A 19,680-nucleotide genomic window follows, 5' to 3' on the forward strand; every position below is an offset into this window, starting at 1 on the left:
AGAAACTCAAGGCAAAACATAATCCCTCAAGTACTAGGGAGCATACATGTATCTTTTAACTCTTTCATCTTGTGCCATCCTTTCCTGAGCCAGAAGAACCCTCATATTCATTTCTTGAAGAAATCCCAGGAGACCAACCTATCCTGAGAGCGTGGGTTCCACAAAAAATCTGTTTATCTTCTAACTGTCAAACCTTCCATCAACCAAGCCCGTTCCATCATAAACAATGCTCTTTTTCCTAGTGGCAGTCAATTCGACATGTTTACACTTGATCATGGCAATGTCACTCTTACTCCACCACTTATAATTCGCAACACTAATGGCATGTGAGGAAGTTTGAGGTTCTTGTTTTAGTTCCAGCCTTCCCATTTTCACTACACCTCCCTCCTGAAAATGTGTCTCCTTAGTCTTCATCATCATATCATATGTCTGCTTCCATTTGGTCTGCACCACACTGACTCTTAGACCAACCTCTCCCACAGTAGGAATCCTTTCCCCAACACAAGTTTTATCCAAAATACAACTTGGAGACAACTTCCATCTCTCACAAAAGGAGCAACTCCAGTGGTAGAAAGAGTAATATCATGATAAGTCCACAGTCTATTGGGTATCATTTCCTATACATTTGAAACTGATCCCAAGGCTAGTTTAATAGTGCCCTCCAACATCTGATTTACTCTCTCCACCATACCATTTCCTTGTGAGCTATACAAAGCCACAAAAATATGCTTAATCCAAAAAGATGATAAAAAGATTTCCATATCCAGCAATTCGAATTGTACACCATTGTCCACCACTAAGAATGTCGGTTCCCCTTCCCTCTGGAATAAACCTCTCCAAAAATCAATCAATCCATTTGTGTTAGGTTCCCTCCTAAATGTATATTCAATCTATTTGAAGTGCTAATCGACAACCACTAATACTAACCTCATATTATCCCTCAAATTGTAAAATAGCGAACTTGTAAACTCTACTGAGCATAGCAGAGTATTCGAAGTATAAAGAGATTTATCTGCTTCCTTGTATATTCCACAAAGCTTGCTAGAAAACACCTCCACAGCTGCATAAATCCCTGGCCAACAATATTATGTACACAAACACTTCTTTGCACCAGTTAACCCAACATGTTCAAGATGAGCAAAATTGATTAAAGTGTCCTCAATTTAGACAGCGGAACTAAGGAATTCCCCTTCATTATCAATCCATCTTCTAAAGACAATTCATTCCTCATCTTGGAGTGAGGCTTGATTTCCTCACTAAAATCATTTTGTCTGTGCTAACCTTGTACAATATATTTTCTCATAGAAGCTTGACACGCATCAACATTGCTACAAAATACCCATTCATGTTGCATTATTACATCTTCTGAAAGCACCCCACCATCAACCAAACCCACCACACATTCTTCTTTCTCATCACCGAGACCCTCACAAAGTGCAACAAGTGGGTATCTAGACAGGAAATCGGCTCTAGTTTTTTCCGCCTTGAATGTGTTTCAATCTGAAATTGAAATCGTCCATTTTAGACAACAACCTTAACAGTCTAGGACTGGTCATATTATAACATTTCTTACTCAGTAAAAATACTAAGGGCTTCTGATCAGTAACTAATAGCAATTCTCTCCCCCACAAATACGTAGAAAAAGGATTGACAGCCCACACGCAGGCAAGCACTTTCCACTCAACAGTGCTGTAATCTATTTCTACCTTAGAGAGGCATCTAGAGGTAAATCCAGTTATGTGTTTCTTGCTATCTATTTTTTTACTCAAAACCACTTCCAACCCAATACCACTGGCATCCACATTACTAAAGAGCTGACATCATCCCTAAAAGTGTGTAATGCAGGGGCATTACCAAACAATGAATTCAGACTCTCAAACACTTCACTTTCCTCCCTATCCCATGTGTACTTGGCATTACTCCTTAACCATCTGCAGTGCTGAATTATCTATAAACATGAATAATATTCACATTATCCCAAAAATGTATGTAACTGATCCTTGTCTTTTGGGGCAGGATTGTTCATGCACACTTCCACCAGATCAGACTTTGGTTTTATTCTTTCTGCAGAAATATTATGACCCAAATAATCCACCTGTTTTAACAAAAAACAACTTTTCTTTTTTTCTCTATAATGCCAGCTTCTTGAAATGCTTTAAGAACTTCTCCCAAAACCCGGACATATTTCACGTTAGAATCAGTAAAAATAACTTTATCATCCTGGTATGCCAAGATATTTTTCATGCCCTCTACTTCAGTTTTTGAAACAATTGATGCAGCTTCGGCTTTCCTGAAGGGCAGCGCAAGAAATCTAAAGGCTCCAAATGAGTATTAAATGCCATGAGAGAATGTGAGACTTACGTTAACTCAACCTGGTCCTAGCAGCCCTAAAATCCAACACTAGGATTATCTTTGCCTTCCCCAATAGGGCTATATTCTTGTGCAACTTGGGCACGGGACAGCAGTCAACCAAAATGCTTTACTCAATGACCTGAGGGCCACGTACAACCTTCTTTCTTCTGTTTACCTTTTCACTACCACAATAGGAGGGACCCAAAAAGAATAATAAACTGCTTCTTTGACATTATCTCTACATAGCTTAGCTAGGTGTTCCTTCAAATGACTCCTTAAACATAATGGAACACTCCCCACCTTATGAACTGCTGGAATAGCATCAGGTTTTAAAACAATTCTATGCTTGTATTCTTTTACAACTTCTGACCTGTCCTCAAACAAAGGCTTCTGTATGTCTAACAAGTTAGTTTTCTAGGAAGTCAAACTGTGTATCAGATACCTCAACTAATGAAATTGGAGATTCGATACCTGACCTCAAAACCATACCAAAGCCTCATGATCTCTTCATCCAAGTATATTGTACCCCATCTTGGCTATGTAAACTTTGGTGTCAATTTCCCAAAACTTTTACCTGACATTTTCTGGAAGTAGCCCATCATGTCTATTTCATTACCTCCAATCCTACCGTGTGTATATTAGGAGAGTATAATGCCACACAACTCCACTCAAGTGAGATCTTGCTCCACCATGCCCAGAGGCAGTGGATGTTTCAACGGAGATCTCTGATCTAAAGCAGCACAGTCCTGCACAACCACGCTCTGGAGCAAAGGAAGACAGCAAATTTGAGTGATACAGGTGGGGGGACACAATAGGTAATCACACCTCACCACGCTGTAGTGTAAGCTCAGTGAAGTTACACACCATAATGAGCACAACCATACTCTGGGGACTGATAAAGAACACTAAGAGCATGAGCCTTCTTACTTGAGGATAATAAGTCACCTTTCAGTTGCTGATTGTTATTCTGATTACTGTTCCTCATTGTGAAACTAGTAGCGATGACGCAAAAACATTTTCACAGAGAATATCAACATTTGTTAAAATTACAAAATATTAAAACTGTAGTGTCACAGAATAAACATTATTTGCCTTTCCTGGTGGCATATCTTCGTAAACCCTATCCTTCACTGGTCCTTTACTGTCATGTTATTCCAGTGGCCTGTACATAGTAACATAGAATATGCCCATTGCCTACTGTGGCACTAAGCCAGCATGTAGACATAGCAACAGAAGCATTTGGACAGAGCAACAGGAGGCAGTTTTTCAATTCATACTAAAAGAATCCAGCATTAACCCAATGACACTGGTCACATCTTTGTCAAGACACAAGAGTAAGACCCAGCATGTACCCAGTGTCAGTTGTGTCACCCATACTAGCATTTACCCTACCATGTGTCCTAAGTCATCCAAGACCTTCTTGACCGCACACATAAGTGCTATTCAAAGTGTGGCCAATGACATTTATTAAACCCATACTAGCAATATGCTAGAATGTGACTAATGTCACCAGGGCACTCTTGCCAGCATATGTCCAATGACAGATGTTTCATCCTTGTACACACTAATGCACCACTGGGATCTAGCATGCATTCAAACACCAAATTCAGCATGTGCCCAATGTCATTTGTGGCACTCTTGCCAACATACCCTACTGGGACATAGAATGTGCATTGTGTCCTTTGTGTTGGTTACATCAGCACACAGTAGAGGCATCTGTGACATCCACTTTCTAATATTTAAATAGCACCAGGAAGAGTTGCCACATGCCCCTTATCCACTGGAGTGCACCACTAAATACTCCTAGTAACCCATCTTAGGTCTAACATGTCTTGTGACACTACTGCCAGTAATACCATGGGGTTTTAGCACACTCTGAGTCAGATGTACAAAGATTCCTTTTTGCATTTTCTAAATAGCGGAATCGCTATTTAGGCAATACAAACTGGTATGTACATACCCTGCTATTCCCTAATACCAATTCCTACAAAGTAGGAATCGCTATCAAGAAATTGTTTTTAGGAACTCCTAAACCATTCATTCCTATGGGCCCATAGGGACGAATGGTTTTGCATTTCCTAAATTGTGATTTCCAAATAGGAAATTGCAATTTAGGAAATACAAACCCAAGGGTGCCTCTGGCCTTAAGGCCACCCTGGAGGCACCCCGAAATTCGCAGTGCACATAAGCCCTGGGGGCCTATGTGTGCTTCATGTCATGTTAAAAAATGCATTTTTAAATGCATTTTTTAATTTTGCACATGGTTACCATTGAATTTGAGTCGATGGTAATAGCATTTCCTAAATGCCCAATTTGCAATTAGGAAATGCTTTGTACATGTGCTTTAGAAATCGCAAATAGGTATTTGCGATTCCTAAATCACGGTCGCAATTGGCGATTTCTAACAGGTAGAAATCGCAAATTGTGACTGATTTCAGGCCTTTGTACATATGAAAAGGCCATTTAGCATTTCTTAACGGGCCAAAATTGCGATTCAGCCCGTTAAGAACTGCTAAATGGCTCGTACATCTGGCCCCATGTCATTAGTAATGATGATTGCAACCAGCAGTGCTCGGCCTATGATTGTCTTTGTTATAATGCTACCCATACTAGATGATGTAGCATCCTCCCCAGCCTTGGTATATGGAAATGATCATGCCTCACACAGAACTGGGTATGACACATCTTTATTTCGCAGTGTGTAACTGTTAACAGAACATTCTACATCATGAATTCTATCCCCACACCCTCTCCCATATGTCGCTTGTCTACTGAGTAAGGATGGCACCCAACCCCACTGAGCTTGAACCAACAAGAACCTCTGTCTGCAATTTAGAATCAAAGTATACCATTTCAGTTGCGTTCTCAATTGCATGCTTGAGTTTCTTGAAACTTTGGTCACATCCACTTGACCATTGAAATGGGACATTTTGCTTCGTTCAGTCTCTCAATGGGGCACATACAGTGGCAAAGTCACGTATATACCTTGAAAAGTAACTGGCCATACCACGGAAGGATGTCCGCATAGTTACATCTTGTGGGGCAGAGGTGGATGACAAGGCCTGAATTCATTTTGATCCAGAGACCTTCCCTCATCAGATAAGATATGACTAAGGAACTTGAGTTTGGTTTGCTATAACTCACATTTTTCCTCATTTAAAGTGAGACCTGCATAAGCAAGTATACGACACACTTGTGCAAGAGCTTTAGCATGTTCCTTTCGTGTGTCCCCAAAGACTAGTATGTCATCACTGTAATGGAAAGCATTTGTGACTGTCTGTATTATGCGACGAAAGGCATTCTGAAAAAGCTCTGCAGCTGGTGACACTCCGAAACTAAGGGCCAGATGTACGACGTTTTTTTGTGTGTGCAAATGGGTTTTACATCCTTTGCGCCCGCAAAAAAAGGGTGGATTGTGTACTAATCCTATTTAGCGAGTCGCAAATTGATTTGAGACTTGCTAAATAGGATTAGCGACTCTCTATTAGGAAGGGGCGTTCCAAGGGTGTCCCTTCCTAATAGCGACTCTAAACCCTATGTAAGAATTGTGTGCGACTGCATTTGCGGTCCCAAAACACTCACATTTTACCACCCTCTTCAGGAGGGTGGTAAGCCATTCGCAAACATTTTTTCAGAGCAGGCAGTGGTCCCAGGGACCACTACCTGCCCTTAAAAAAAATGGAACAAAAACGTTTCATTTTTTTTTTTTTAAATGCACCCCGTTTTGCTTTAAGGAAAATGGGCTGCATTTTTTTTTTAAACTGCTTTATTGACAAAGCAGTCCCAGACATGGTGGTCTGCTGACCCCAGCAAGCCACCATCCCTGAGGGTGCTAGCCATTACCAATGGGGTTACAAATTGCGACAGCCTCATTAATATGCATGACACATGCAATTTGCGACCCCATTGGGAATCGCAAACAGTGTTTCTGACACTGTTGTACATTGATGTTTGTGACTCACAAATTGCGACTCACAATTTAATGCAATTTGTGAGTTGCAAACATCAATGGTCGTACATCTGACCCTTAGTCTTTTGTACCTAATAAACTAACATAAGTCAAAAAGGTAGTAATGTACCTGCAATTGTCTTCCAGTTTAAGCTGGTGATATAGTTTGTTCATATCAAGGCGGGAAAAGACTTTGGCTCTATTCAGTTGCGTAATCATGTCAGCAATGTGTGGACTTGGATGTCGGTTTTTTTCAAACGCCTTGTTCACTTGGTGCCTATCCACGCAGATGTGCATGGTTCCGCCACCATCCTTTTTCGGCACTACCACTATGGGTGATACCCATGGTGTCAGACCAGTGAATCACTCACTGATGTTGTGCTTTATTAGTGTCTCAAGTTCTTTTTCAACATCCTCTTGTAAATGAAATGCAATTTGATGATGTCGTTGAGCAAAAGGACGGATGTCCTCGTTTATGTCAAGCTATACATTTATGGTCTTAAGTCATCCCAGTCCACGAAACAAGGATGGAAACGTATTCACTATCTCAAAATGCGCTCCACAAAGTGCCTAGCAATACATGACTTGGGGCTTGTACTTCCGTCTTTTTATGCTTCACAGTTGCTATGAATGAACCTTGACTTTGCAGTGGCATTGAAGCAGCCCATGTATACACTTTGGTTTTTGAAAGGGTTGAATGGGGCACTGGAGACAGTTCATTGAACTTTTCTTCTGGTATAATGTTTATAGATACGCCACTGCCTATGATAAAGGTATGGAGCACCCATTCACTTTCAGAGTGATCTTGTCCAAATTTCTCACTTTCACTTGTCGACCTAAGTTAGACCTGCATTTTTCCTTGCAAGAAGCTAATCCTACATGTGCACGTTGTCCAGCAGTTAACATCGACATTGCACACCCATCTTCCTCACTGTTGCTTGACAATGACAGTAACAAACTCATAGGAAAAGAATTTGCCTACAGTGAACGTCATTTAGTTTCTACTTGCTTCAACTGATGTTTCCGCTTGGCCTTTTGGGCGCATGTAGAGTGTTGTGTCTGGAACTTTCTGGCATCCATTTTGTGTTCTCGAAATGACACACTTGATCTTGCCCTCGCTTTGCAGACGGTTACAAAATTATTCTCTTTCCCACAGCTTATGCATATCTGTGTAATGGTGGGACATCTAGCTTCATGTGGAAAGGAAAATCCACATCGAAAACAAAACTTATTTTCTTTGGAGACATTACTTTATGTCCTTCTGCTTTGTTTTTTTTCTTAATTTTTACACTCAGAGCTGATTCAATTTGGGCCGTTCTGGCTCACATGTTAGTTGCTCGTCTGTGAGCCCTTTCTTCCGCTCTGGTAGCCATGAGTTCTAGCTCCCAGCTGAGTGTCTCTTTCAGCATTCTTCATCTGAAGGAATCGGAGAATAAACCATCTATTACCCTACGACACATGACCTCTTTATCGTTGAACTCATTAAACTTGCAATGCTTTATGAGTGAATCAAGTGTTTCTACAAACTCATCCATCGTTCCACCAGCTCTCTGCCTTTCCTGACTGAAGATGTACCTTTTACTGTCGAGATCTGGTATTGGATTGAAATGGGTGTTTAAAGCCTCGTTGATTTGACAGTTATCACTTTATCACATTGTGATATTTTCTTTAGCACTTCTTTTATTCCTTCACCAGCTAAATTGTTTAGGTATTCATTTTGACATTTGCTTCTTCTAGCGCATTTATGAAATCATCGAAGCTTTTGATCCAGGCAGTACATCTGTCAACGATTTTTTGCATTTTGGCGGTGTCGAAGGGAGGCGGTGGTTTTAGGAATGTGGCAGCATCATAACCTGTGGAACTTTTGGCTACCAGGAAAGGAGTTCTTTCTGGGAGCGTCTTCTGCAAGCTAGTACCAGCACCTTCACTAAGCACTAACCACGTGCTGACATTTGGGTCATCGCATCCACTCTCCGGTTGTAAGGCGCTGTCTTCTTCTTTGGCCATGAGTAGCAGCTTTGTTTCTTAAATGGGCTCTTCACCCTTCTCACTTCTTTTCATTGTAGCAGGCTTCTACTTCCTTTAGCATTTCTTGATGTTAGAAATGTTTCTGCTTTTAACTCTTCCTTGCACTCGGCTAACATGACCTTTAGCGTTTCTCTGTACCTTTTTGTCAATGCCTTTAGCGTTGTCGTTCTGTATGAATGACGACTCCATGTCACGTTGTCACACAGTACCTCTTGTCTTGACTTTATCAGCAAATATCTAGCCGAGGGCAAACAAACTTTCTGAAAAGCCTTCACTTTCTTTGCAGGCATTGTACTGGTTGGAGAGGCGCTTTACCTCCAAATATGCCAACTGTCGATTTTCACGTCGACTGAAGCACACAAGGCATACACGAGCAGTTTGCTGGACCATGGCAAACTCTCTGGTAGAGCACTCTCGGTTCTTCTGGTCACGGGGTTTAGTAATCCCCTATCTCATCACCAGTTGTAGCTTCCTCCCGAGCCCATGTACATGCAAATGACCACACCACACACGGAGCTTGGTATTACAGGTCTTTATCCCTCAGCGTGTAATCGTTAACTGAACATTCTACATCATTAATTTTATTCCCACACCCATGCATTCACTGTTCTTTGGAGTCCATTAGGACCCAAAAGAGTCCCGTCATCTCTAACTCAACAACTGTCAGGAGGCAAGTGTAAGTTACTGAAATCACCCTGATTTGTAGTCATTCGGTGCAATGCAGTGAGGGTGAACCCTATGCCACATGGTGCACAGTGAGCTATCTATCTAGCATATTGGTTCCATCTGACATTTGTCTTTGAGGTGGACCTCCTTCATAGCTTTCATGACAGCGGGTGTAGTCCTGAGTGAAGGGCTGCACGCATCCTCATAAGGGCTGACCAGGGGCCCCTGCTGTATCTATGGTTCTCTGGTGCAGAGCAAGACTGCATGCCTCTGCGCCAAAGAACCCTTGACTACACTGCAGCTTCGTGTTGGTCCTTGGATCCCACCATCCCAAAGGTGAAGAAGAGGAGACAAACAATTTAAACTAAATCCTTTCTTGTACTTTGCTCATCCTTGGGAGGAGGATTTGGCCTAGTGAAGGCTGTTTAATGAGACATGTGGCAGGCCAGTAGTGTGCCTGATTTGTATTGTTCTCCTTACAAGTGAGGGAGTGACTCAAAGTGAATTACTGGTGACTAGTTGAAGGGTGGTGCAACAGATTCACTTTCTCCCATTACAATGACCTTGGTCTTGGTTCCATTCATGCAGCCGAAGCTCTCCTTCCAGGTCCATACAGAGTGATATTAGCTATTTTGATTCGGCTGCTGTGTTGCCAGGAATTAATTTAGGTATTTGAGTACATTTGAAAACTTGTTATTACTTCAGAAGTTCTCCTAGGGGTTTAAGGTAGATGCTGAACAAGAGGCGAAAAAGGGAGGACCCTGGGAAACTACATGGTTATTCACAAAGAAAACCATCATCTCCTTTCAAATTTGTAGTGACCTTAGTGCTTTATAATTGTTGTTCTAAATTGTGTTTCTTTTAAGCAGTATCTAACCTGTTTTCAACTGAAGCCACCCACCCATGCCCTCCGACAAAGATTTACTTCAGTTCAATCAGGTTAATTTTCATTTTTTATTTTTTTATTGTTAGATAAGTATAATCGTTTTTTTAAACCAGTGGAGAAAAGGACATAGTAAGCTTTTCACAGAACCCAGCTCTTGCTCTTCTCCCAAATCAGACTAGAAAAGTACTGGAGTATTGTAAGTACCTAGTCAGAGTACCTTTTCAGAGTCAATGCGTTTTTAACAAATTTAAACAAACAATTGGACTATGATATGCACAAGTTATCCCAAATATTTCATCATTTTCTTGGTAGTGAGGTGTGGGAAGGCTCTCCCCATTGTGTCCCTTTTAGGAAGACAGTTTCGCTCACTTCACTCCCAGTTTTGGCATTTTCCATGGAGGCAGCGAGCAGCACCAGTGGGGGAAGTGGGCGGTGTCAGTGGGGAAGTGGGTGGTGCCAGTGGGGAAGTGGTCACCTTTTTGGCGCCTGAGCTTATATTTTTTTTTACAATTCAACACTGCTTACCACCCTCAAAAACAGACCAATCAGAACTGTGGGACTTTTATCCATTCACATTTAAAAGCTTACCCTCAAGGGAACTGACATATAAAACCATACATCAATGGTACCTGGCCCCAAAATGCTTAGGTGGACTTTCCCTCGGTCTCAGACAGGTGTTGGAGATTTCATACAGAGAAGGGATCCCTATTGCATATCTGATGGGCATGTGCACACATCCTAACGTTCTGCAAGGAGTTTTTAGGTCGCAGAGGGAACCTGGAAAACTCTATATTCGATAACGCATGCCTACTGTTAAAGGGGGACAATGACAGCTCAAGGGCCCAGATGTACGGGTGAGGCAAATTTTGCATGCTGCAAAAATGCTAATTGCTATCAACTGGAAGGTGAAACAGCTCCAGAGATAGCACAGGGGTTCCACATAGTATGGCAAATAATACATCACCTAAATTTGGGAAAATATGGAACCCGCTAATCTACTTCTGGAGTATGGAACAGTCTTCGTTGGGCCTGGAATGCCAAGCGCCCTCCAGTTCTAAACAATGTGATTCTGAAGGGGAGTTAGCCCACAAGGAATTGAAAGTGTTTCTGCTCGGCATTCATCTATGTTGTTGATGCTATTTACCTGTTTGACGGATGCAGATACTGCTGTGCATTTAGAGTAGGATGAGGGCGGTGGTGGGGGATTTGAGAATTTTTCCCTATTCCTTCTTTATTATCACCATAGATGGATGGCACAGAATGTTAACACACATATCACAATTACATGGTTATACATTCCAAATAGGACGACCAGCACATCACACAACTTTTTGTGTATTTCATGCTCCTTTAAATTCTAAATCACCCCAAAACTTCTCCTTATCCTATTTCCTGCTGAAGTTACTTCAATTGTGCACTGGGACTGGTGATTCGAGTGGGACCACTTGTATGTCGCAAACAACCAGCTCTTGCTTGATGACGAGTGGTAGATGAAAGGTGGTGTCATAGGTGAATCACCCTCTGCCTTCTAGTTGACAGAGAACACAGTGAGGTGGTTTTAGAAAGAGACATCTCCATGACCCTCTGGGTTGACTGGGATGGGATAGTATAAACATAGCATAATAGATTACAGAATGAGACACATGGATGAATGGATTTACTGGTGGTAATGGCTCTACCTTTTAGTTCCCTGAAGAATATATGTCACAAAGTTAGCAATAAGAAGCAACATACCAGTATTTTTCCAGATCCGGGTGGATCCATTTTAAATCTTGCACCATTGCCAAGTCCAGCCACTCCTGTGAAGTTGAAGATATTATAGGGTGCTTCCACGTCAATATCTTTGCATTGACCCCTCACCATAGCGTCAAAAATGAGTGTCCCTATGGGTTCAGTTTCTGGTACGGTTTCGCTGAAAAGGAAAGCACAAGGAAACAGGTTAACTTCTCACATTGTAAACTTTGGGTTACCTTGAGCAATTGTCTGCGTAAGAGCAGTTGGGCATTCAGCCCAAGGGCACCCTGAGTGGATACTTATGATGGGTCCATTTTGTTAGCAACCCAGGCTCGAAGACTTGTAACTTGTGTCAAGCCTGTTGAACACTTTGGATCCCATTTACAAAGGCATAAATGAGTATGTAAAAGAGTACTCCTATATACATGCCACTGTGAACCAGCCTCAAAATATCTAAACTGGAAATATTTGAGTCATTGTTCATATACCGTTAGTACAAATAGAAAAGACTGTGCCCTCTTTGCACATTTACCAATTGAGGGTTGGATATTTCGTGTCGATTCACACAGGCAAGCAAAAGTACCTAAAATTGTACTTCTGTAGTACTACTTCCTGTTTTCATTCATGCTTTTGCGAATCAACCTTATTACACCTTTTTTATGATTTACAAAAACCTTTCTCTATCTCGTTAATTCAACTCTTGTGCAATTGTAACTGTAAAACAGCATATAGTTACCTACTGGCTACCTGAGTGTATGTCCATGATGCTGAGGTGTCTTTTTTAGGAGACTGACACATTCAGCTCTATAAGAGTTTTGGGGGGAAATGCAGCACTTCAAGGAGCAACAATCACTTTAGTACCAATGTAAAAATGTCACGATAACCAACAATGTTTTTTCAGCTTTTTTGGTTTAAAGATTAAACAGACCATCTGCCAAACATTCTACCACTGTCGGTCACTCCAACTGATCTATTCAATGGTGTTCACTCTCTGTTTTTTAAAACCATGACAACTAAGCCCTTACCCGCACTGCAATTTATGAACCTAACTTCAATACTTTGTGTTCCCCGCCTAAATCTTCTATCCATCTATTCCAGTGTTTTGATAAGTGAAAATAGCTGCCAGGCAAAAGGTTGACTCTGTGGCCATGTTTACCTGGTGATTCATTGCATTCAGGGAAAAAACAATAACTAGAATTCCATAGTTGTCATGGTGTAGTTATTGTTAGGACCTAGTTACCATAGGAAGAGCGTTTTTTTGTTTGCTAAAAACTATGGTGCCGTTTGACCATTCTTCACAAAACATTTTCCAAAAAGTTCCGTCCCCCTCAGCTCCTTCTTGGCAAGTTTTGGAGTGATCTGTCAAACAGGAGGAGGTGGGGGGTGGGGGGGGGGGGTGGGGGGTGAGAAAAAAATTGGGGCTCTAAAATGCAAGTTCCGTAGCTAGATCTTGATCCAGAAAGTGTGCTTTTTGTGATTTTGTGTAAATCTGTTCAGGATTTCTCAAGAAATTAAGGTTCCAAATATTTGGTTATCTGGTTAGTTGGGGAGAGCCACTATCACGTAATTTCAAATAATAAAGCATTCTGGTTAGCAAAGCGGGCCTCTTTTCCCATCAGTAGTCTTGCTCCTACAGGAGAAAAAAGCTCCTGTGAGTCCCGCGGGAGCTTGCACTCTCATTGGCTGGTTGCAACATGAAGAGAAATGTTGCATCCGCCATTTCAGTACACAGGGAATGAGGAACTTCCCCTGGGGTCAAATATAAAAACACATTTTGGGGAGGTTTCTGCAATCCTGTGGGACTCTTGCAGGAGTCAGCAAGGCTCTCCAGTTCCTGCGAGAGGCGCCCAGGAGCATAAGGGACTGCACTAACTTCCACGAGAGTCTCGCAAGATCAGAAAACCATTTAAAAAAGGTGGGGTATGTGTGTCTGTGGTTGGATGGCCACATACAGGCAGTTGGCCCTGAGGCTAACCGATGCCGGGCACAGCCGATCGTATGGTACTAAAATATTACTCTATGTAAACAAAATACTAGAAATTCACTGAAAAAACAAAAGTTAAAGCAGCAGTATAGTTAAGTATGGCAATAATATTATACTTTACATTAATAAAAACCTCAGAAATTAACTAAATAACCAAGGCTAAACTGACGTTAGAGTTAAGTGAAAATGTCAGCTTGAACGTAACATTTTAAACAAAAAAAACTCTGAAATTCAACAGTTATTGTTCTTTCAAGTATCTATAAGTATCTATAACTCGTGCCCGCGCCATGCACTTCTTATGACTTCACATATGACAACATCACTCATGGCATGTTCTATGACATTTTAGATAACATTACTGATGATAACTGAAATATACATACATATGTGTGTGTATATATATATATATATCTCAAGGTGCTTGGGAAACGCCAAACCGCCACACTCCGCAGTGAGCTGCTAAGTCAGGATTTGCTGGGCCATGACTGCATGGCTACACTCATGCTCACTGTAGCGGTGGGTGTCCTGGCTCGCTGTGGTGACTTGCGGTTGGATGAAGGGATGAAAGTCCTGTTTCCTTCACTACAAGATCCAGGATTCAGTGGTGCAGCTGCAGACACCGCCCACTTGTGCAAGTACTTACGCAGGTGTCGCTGCAGCTTTGAAGTTCAGACATTTGTTTGAATATCAGACCCTGAAATCATGTGGGAGTGTCTCTGCCAATCGTAGTGAGGCGCTTCAAAAGTGAACAGTGAATCATTATTCGATCAAAGGCATCTGAGGAAGGCCACCAGGCTGAAATGCATCATGCCGATCGTTTTTGCACTACAATAAAAGGAGGAACTTTAACTTACCTGCGTGGGCTGACATCATTTCTAGAAGGAGAAGGACATGTTGTTTCGTTGTTTGGAGCTAGCCACAAGCTCTTTGAAGCTCCCATCCAAAAGAGTTCGGCGGTCAGTGGCAAATGTGTGGGAAATCTCAAGGTGCTTGGGAAACGCCGAACCGCCACACTCTGCAGTGAGCTGCTAAGCCAGGATTTGCTGGGCCATGATTGCATGGCTACACTTATGCTCACTGTAGCGGTGGGTGTCCTGGCTCGCTGTGGTGACTTGCGGTTAGATGAAGGAGTGAAAGTCCAGTTTCCTTCACTACAAGATCCTGGATTCAGTGGTGCAGCTGCAGACACCGCCCACTTGGGCAAGTACTTACGCAGGTGTCGCCTCAGCTTTGAAGTTCAGACATTCGTTTGAATATCCGTCCCTGAAATCATGTGGGAGTGTCTCTACCAATCGTAGTGAGGCGCTTCAAAAGTGAACAGTGAATCATTATTCGATCAAAGGCATCTAGAGAAGGCCACCAGGCTGAAATGCATCATGCTGATCGTTTTTGCACTGCAATAAAAGAAGGAACTTTTACTTACCTGCGTGGGCTGACATCCTTTCTAGAAGGGGAAGGACGTGTTATTTCGGTGTTTGGAGCTAGCCTCAAGCTCTTTGAAACCCCCATCCAAAAGAGTTTGGTGGTCAGTGGCAAATGTGTGGGAAATCTCAAGGTGCTTGGGATAACGCCGAACCGCCACACTCCGCAGTGAGCTGCTAAGCCAGGATTTGCTGGGCCATGACTGCATGGCTACACTCATGCTCACTGTAGTGGTGGGTGTCCTGGCTCGCTGTGGTGACTTGCGGTTGGATGAAGGAGTGAAAGTCCCGTTTCCTTCACTACAAGATCCAGGATTCAGTGGTACAGCTGCAGACACCGCCCACTTGGGCAAGTACTTACGCAGGTGTCGCTGCAGCTTTGAAGTTCAGACATTCGTTTGAATATGCGCCCCTGAAATCATGTGGGAGTGACTCTACCAATCGTAGTGAGGCGCTTCAAAAGTGAACAGTGAATCATTATTCGATCAAAGGCATCTAGAGAAGGCCACCAGGCTGAAATGCATCATGCCGATCGTTTTTGCACTGCAATAAAAGGAGGAACTTTTACTTACCTGCGTGGGCTGACGTCCTTTCTAGAAGGGGAAGGACGTGTTGTTTCGATATATATATAAGTGCAAAAAAAACAGCAGAGAACTCTGGGTAGTTCTTAAGTGTAGGTGGAAAGCAGCTCCAGTATAGAGCACTCTCAACACTAGGGACACTCTAAATGTTCCCACCTCAAATGTCTGCTTTTCTATCAAAGCCATAAAGCGTAGGATTAGCACAGTGCCATCCACGCCGAGATAGAAAGGGAAAAAGTCTTTTACCATTTCTACAGCAAAGTCTTTAAGCATAGGATTAGCACAGTGCTATCCTTGCCGAGCTATAAAACGGCCAAAGCCTTTTACCACTCCAGGCACAGTATTACAGCTTTGGATTGGTAAAATACCTTCCAAGCCAACCCGAAATGAATAAAAGCAACCCCATACACGTGTTTCGCTCTCATTAGAGCTCTTCAGAGGGGTATAGCTTTGTCTAGACACAAGAAACCACCCAGTATAAGTCAAAACAATTCCCTTTCAGGCATAGAGTGACGCATAAATTATGCACAAAAAAAGCAGAGAACTCTGGGTAGTTCTCAAGTTTAGGTGGAAAGCAGCTCCAGTATAGAGCACTCTCAACACCAGCTACACTCTAAATTTGCTCACCTCAAATGTCTGCATTTCTATCAAAGCCTTTAAACGTAGAATTAGCACAGTGCCATCCATGCCGAGATAGAAAGGGACAAAGTCTTTTACCATTTCTACAGCAAAGTCTTAAAGAGGTGAGTGAAATTAGAGTGTCGCTGGTGTTGAGAGTGCTCTATACTGGAGCTGCTTTCCACCTAAACTTGAGAACTATCCAGAGTTCTCTGCTTCTTTTTTGCATATATATATATATATATATATATATATATATATATATATGTATATATATATATATATATATATATATATATTTTTTTTTTTTTTTTTGTATTGTATTGTATTGTTGTACTGTAATTGCATTTATATCGCGCTTACTACCCCTGACGAGGCATCAAAGCGCTTTTTGGGCAAGTAGCAAGCTACTCCAGAACCCATAAAGGATTAGTGGTGAATTATTATAGTGAATTATGAAAGTGATTGGATATGTTAGTCAGTTATTTGGATTGAGAAGGATAATGGAGGGATAGAAGAGGTAAAAAGGGTTGCATTTATATAACGCTTGCTACCCTTGATGGGGTGTTGAAGCGCTTTTTCGGCGAGTAGCACACTACTCCGGAACCCATAAAGGATTAATGGTGAATTATTATAGTGAAATATGAAAGTAATTTGAGAGGTGGCTATGTTAGTAAGTTATTTGGATTGAGAAGGATAGTGGAGGGATAGAAGAGGGGAAAAGGTTTGTATTTATATAGTGCTTGCTACCCTTAATGAAGTGTCGAAGCACTTTTCGGCGAGTGGCACGCTACTGCAGAACCCATAAAGGGTTAGTGGTGAATTAGTATAGTAAAATATGAAATTATGAAATTTGAGTGGTGGACATATTAGTCTGTTATTTGGATTGACAAAGATAGTGGAGGGATAGAAGAGCAAAGAATTTAGAACTTTTTTTTGTTTGTTTTTGTTTTGGAGCTCATAGCAGTAGGATGAGGCTTGGGATGAGTGAAAGGGAGGTGGAGGAGGAAGAGTCAGAGTGAAGGGTTTAGATGGGCTTGTTGTGGGGGACTGGAATAGTAGAAGAGGTATGAGATGATGCAAGGAGGGGTAGAGGAGGGAGGAGTCTAGAAAGGGTAATTTTGGGGATCATAGTAGCGGTATGGGGTTTGGGATTAATGAGAGAGTGGAGGTAAAGGATATATTGATAGAGGTATAGAATGAGAAATTGGGTAGTGCATTGGAAAGAGTAGTAGAAAGAGATTTGAGATGAGGCAGAGAGTTGAGGTAGAGGATATATTGAGAGCGGTATAGGGTGGAAATAGGGTAGTGCATTGGATATGCTGAATTAGAAGAAAAGTAATACATATATAGATCCATAAGTACATGAAAGGTATATAGATGCATAAAGGAAGGTAGAATATGTAGATTAAAATGCATTAAATAAACTCCATCCTTCAAGTGTAGTTGTACTTTAAATTAATTGTATTTATTTATGTTTTAATTTAATAGTGAAGCAATTGTAGATAAATAGTTATAATAAAAGATTTACTTATTTATGCAGTCACTTATATACATGTTAAAAACATAGAATAATGAAACTATCAGTAATATGTACATTTGTTAAGCAGAACTAGTGAACATCTATATTCTACACATTTATACAAAGAAATACACATATATTGGTATATGTCTATAGTTCAAATAAATGCTTATATACAGAGGTATATGCTGTATATTTCTGTTTGCGTATGGTGGCTATGTGGGAAAGCACCAATTCTTGAGTAGTTTTGTGAAGATAAGGTGGTTATTCATGGATCTTATTTTGGGGGGTAAAGAGTTCCATAGTTTGGCTGCTTGAACAGAGAAGGATGTGCCACCCATGTTTTTTTTTCTTGTACGTTGGGATTTTGAGGCGAGGTGCTACTCTAGAGCGGAGGTTCCTTTGTTGAATGTGTTTGGTGATTTTATTCCTGATGAAGAGCGGTCCTGTTCCATGTATTGCCTTGTGGGTGATACAAAGCAGCTTGAAAGTGGATCTTCTGGTGACCGGTAACCAATGCAGGGGTTTCAGGCTTGATTTTGCTAGTTTGTCCAATTGGGCATTCATTGGTAGTTTGGAGTCCATGGTCATTCCGAGGTTTCTTACTTCCTTTGATACTTTAGGCGCTGTTCCCAGATCCTCAGGCCATGAGGTGAGGGGGTCATAATGTTTTGAATCGCCACATGTGAGTATTTCCGTTCTGGAAGCATTCAATTTTATAAATATATATATGCAGAACGCCAACTTCTCTCACTGGGTCTCTCCTATTGTCCCGAATCCAACTTTAATTACACTCAAACGTGCGCAGACATTTACAAATTTATACGTAAGCTCAAACTGCAAAAATATCACCATCAGCCCAATAACAAGGGAAAGCAAGAACAAACTGAAAGTTTTGCTCAGATCTCTGAAATGCATGGACTTCGGGGATCTGACTATGAGCTTCTTAATGATATGTGCAGTTTGGCAAGAGGGGATGCAAATATTAGTGATCAGCCCCATGGCGCAGAAAATTTGAGCAGTATACAAACATCCCAGATCCCGGGTACGGATATTAAACCAATGACACCGTTCAAACCAAAATCTAAATTCATACCAATGATGGCGAGGGACTCTATAGATGTCTTCAATGAACAGATTGTGGCGCAAATTAAAAAACTCAACATCGCTATCAATGGGGCCAACAGAAAGAAATTTTCTAATCAGGAGAGAAAATACTGGCAACTCATTAAAAAATTAAGAGAAAATCATGATATCATCATACGGAATTCGGACAAAGGAGGTAATTTGGTGCTGTGGCCGTTAAAAGAATATTTGGAAGAGGCGCATAGTCAATTAAACAACACAGAATGCTACAAAAAAGTCACACATGCAAAATATAGGGACACACAAGAAGCACTTTTTACTCAACTTGTAGCATGGAGAAGTACGGGCCTACTTAGTTGGGATGAATTCAAATACCTTAAAAAGGAGAATGCTACTATTTCGGTTATTTATTTCATACCCAAACTACATAAAGATATGAACAAACCACCAGGCCGTCCCATAATAGCAGCGTGTGACGGCATATTGGAGAATTTGTCCAGATATATTGACTTCTTTCTGCAAGACTTTGTAAAAGGCCTGAAATCATTCATACAAGACATACAAGACTTTAAGGAAAGTGCAGACAATTGTGTGGAAATCATCCTATTTAATGATAGCACTCGACGTATCTGCATTATATACCTGCATTAGAAATAGTGATGGTATGAAGGCCGTAGAATATTTCTTAATGAATAGGCCAATTGACTTTCTTCACCACAACAAAATGCTACTTAAAATGCTTTTATTCTGTCTAGAAAATAACCTGTTCCTGTTTAATGGCATTATGTGCCAGCAGATACAGGGCGTTGCTATGGGGGCCAGCTTCTCCCCCAGTTACGCCTGTTTATTTATG

General features: G+C 41.4%; 1 protein-coding gene across 1 annotated transcript in view; it reads right to left on the reverse strand.

Moving 5' to 3' along the window:
- Window positions 1–19,680, reverse strand: part of CDHR3 (cadherin related family member 3) — a 280,029-nt gene that overhangs the window by 146,095 nt on the left and 114,254 nt on the right. The window contains exon 9 of the mRNA XM_085654140.1: window positions 11,616–11,793. Coding sequence (XP_085510266.1) covers window positions 11,616–11,793 — 178 coding nt within the window. The remainder of the gene's footprint in view (window positions 1–11,615; window positions 11,794–19,680) is intronic.

Source organism: Triturus cristatus, chromosome 4_1, assembly GCF_964204655.1.
Source record: "Triturus cristatus chromosome 4_1, aTriCri1.1, whole genome shotgun sequence".
Taxonomy (NCBI): domain Eukaryota; kingdom Metazoa; phylum Chordata; class Amphibia; order Caudata; family Salamandridae; genus Triturus; species Triturus cristatus.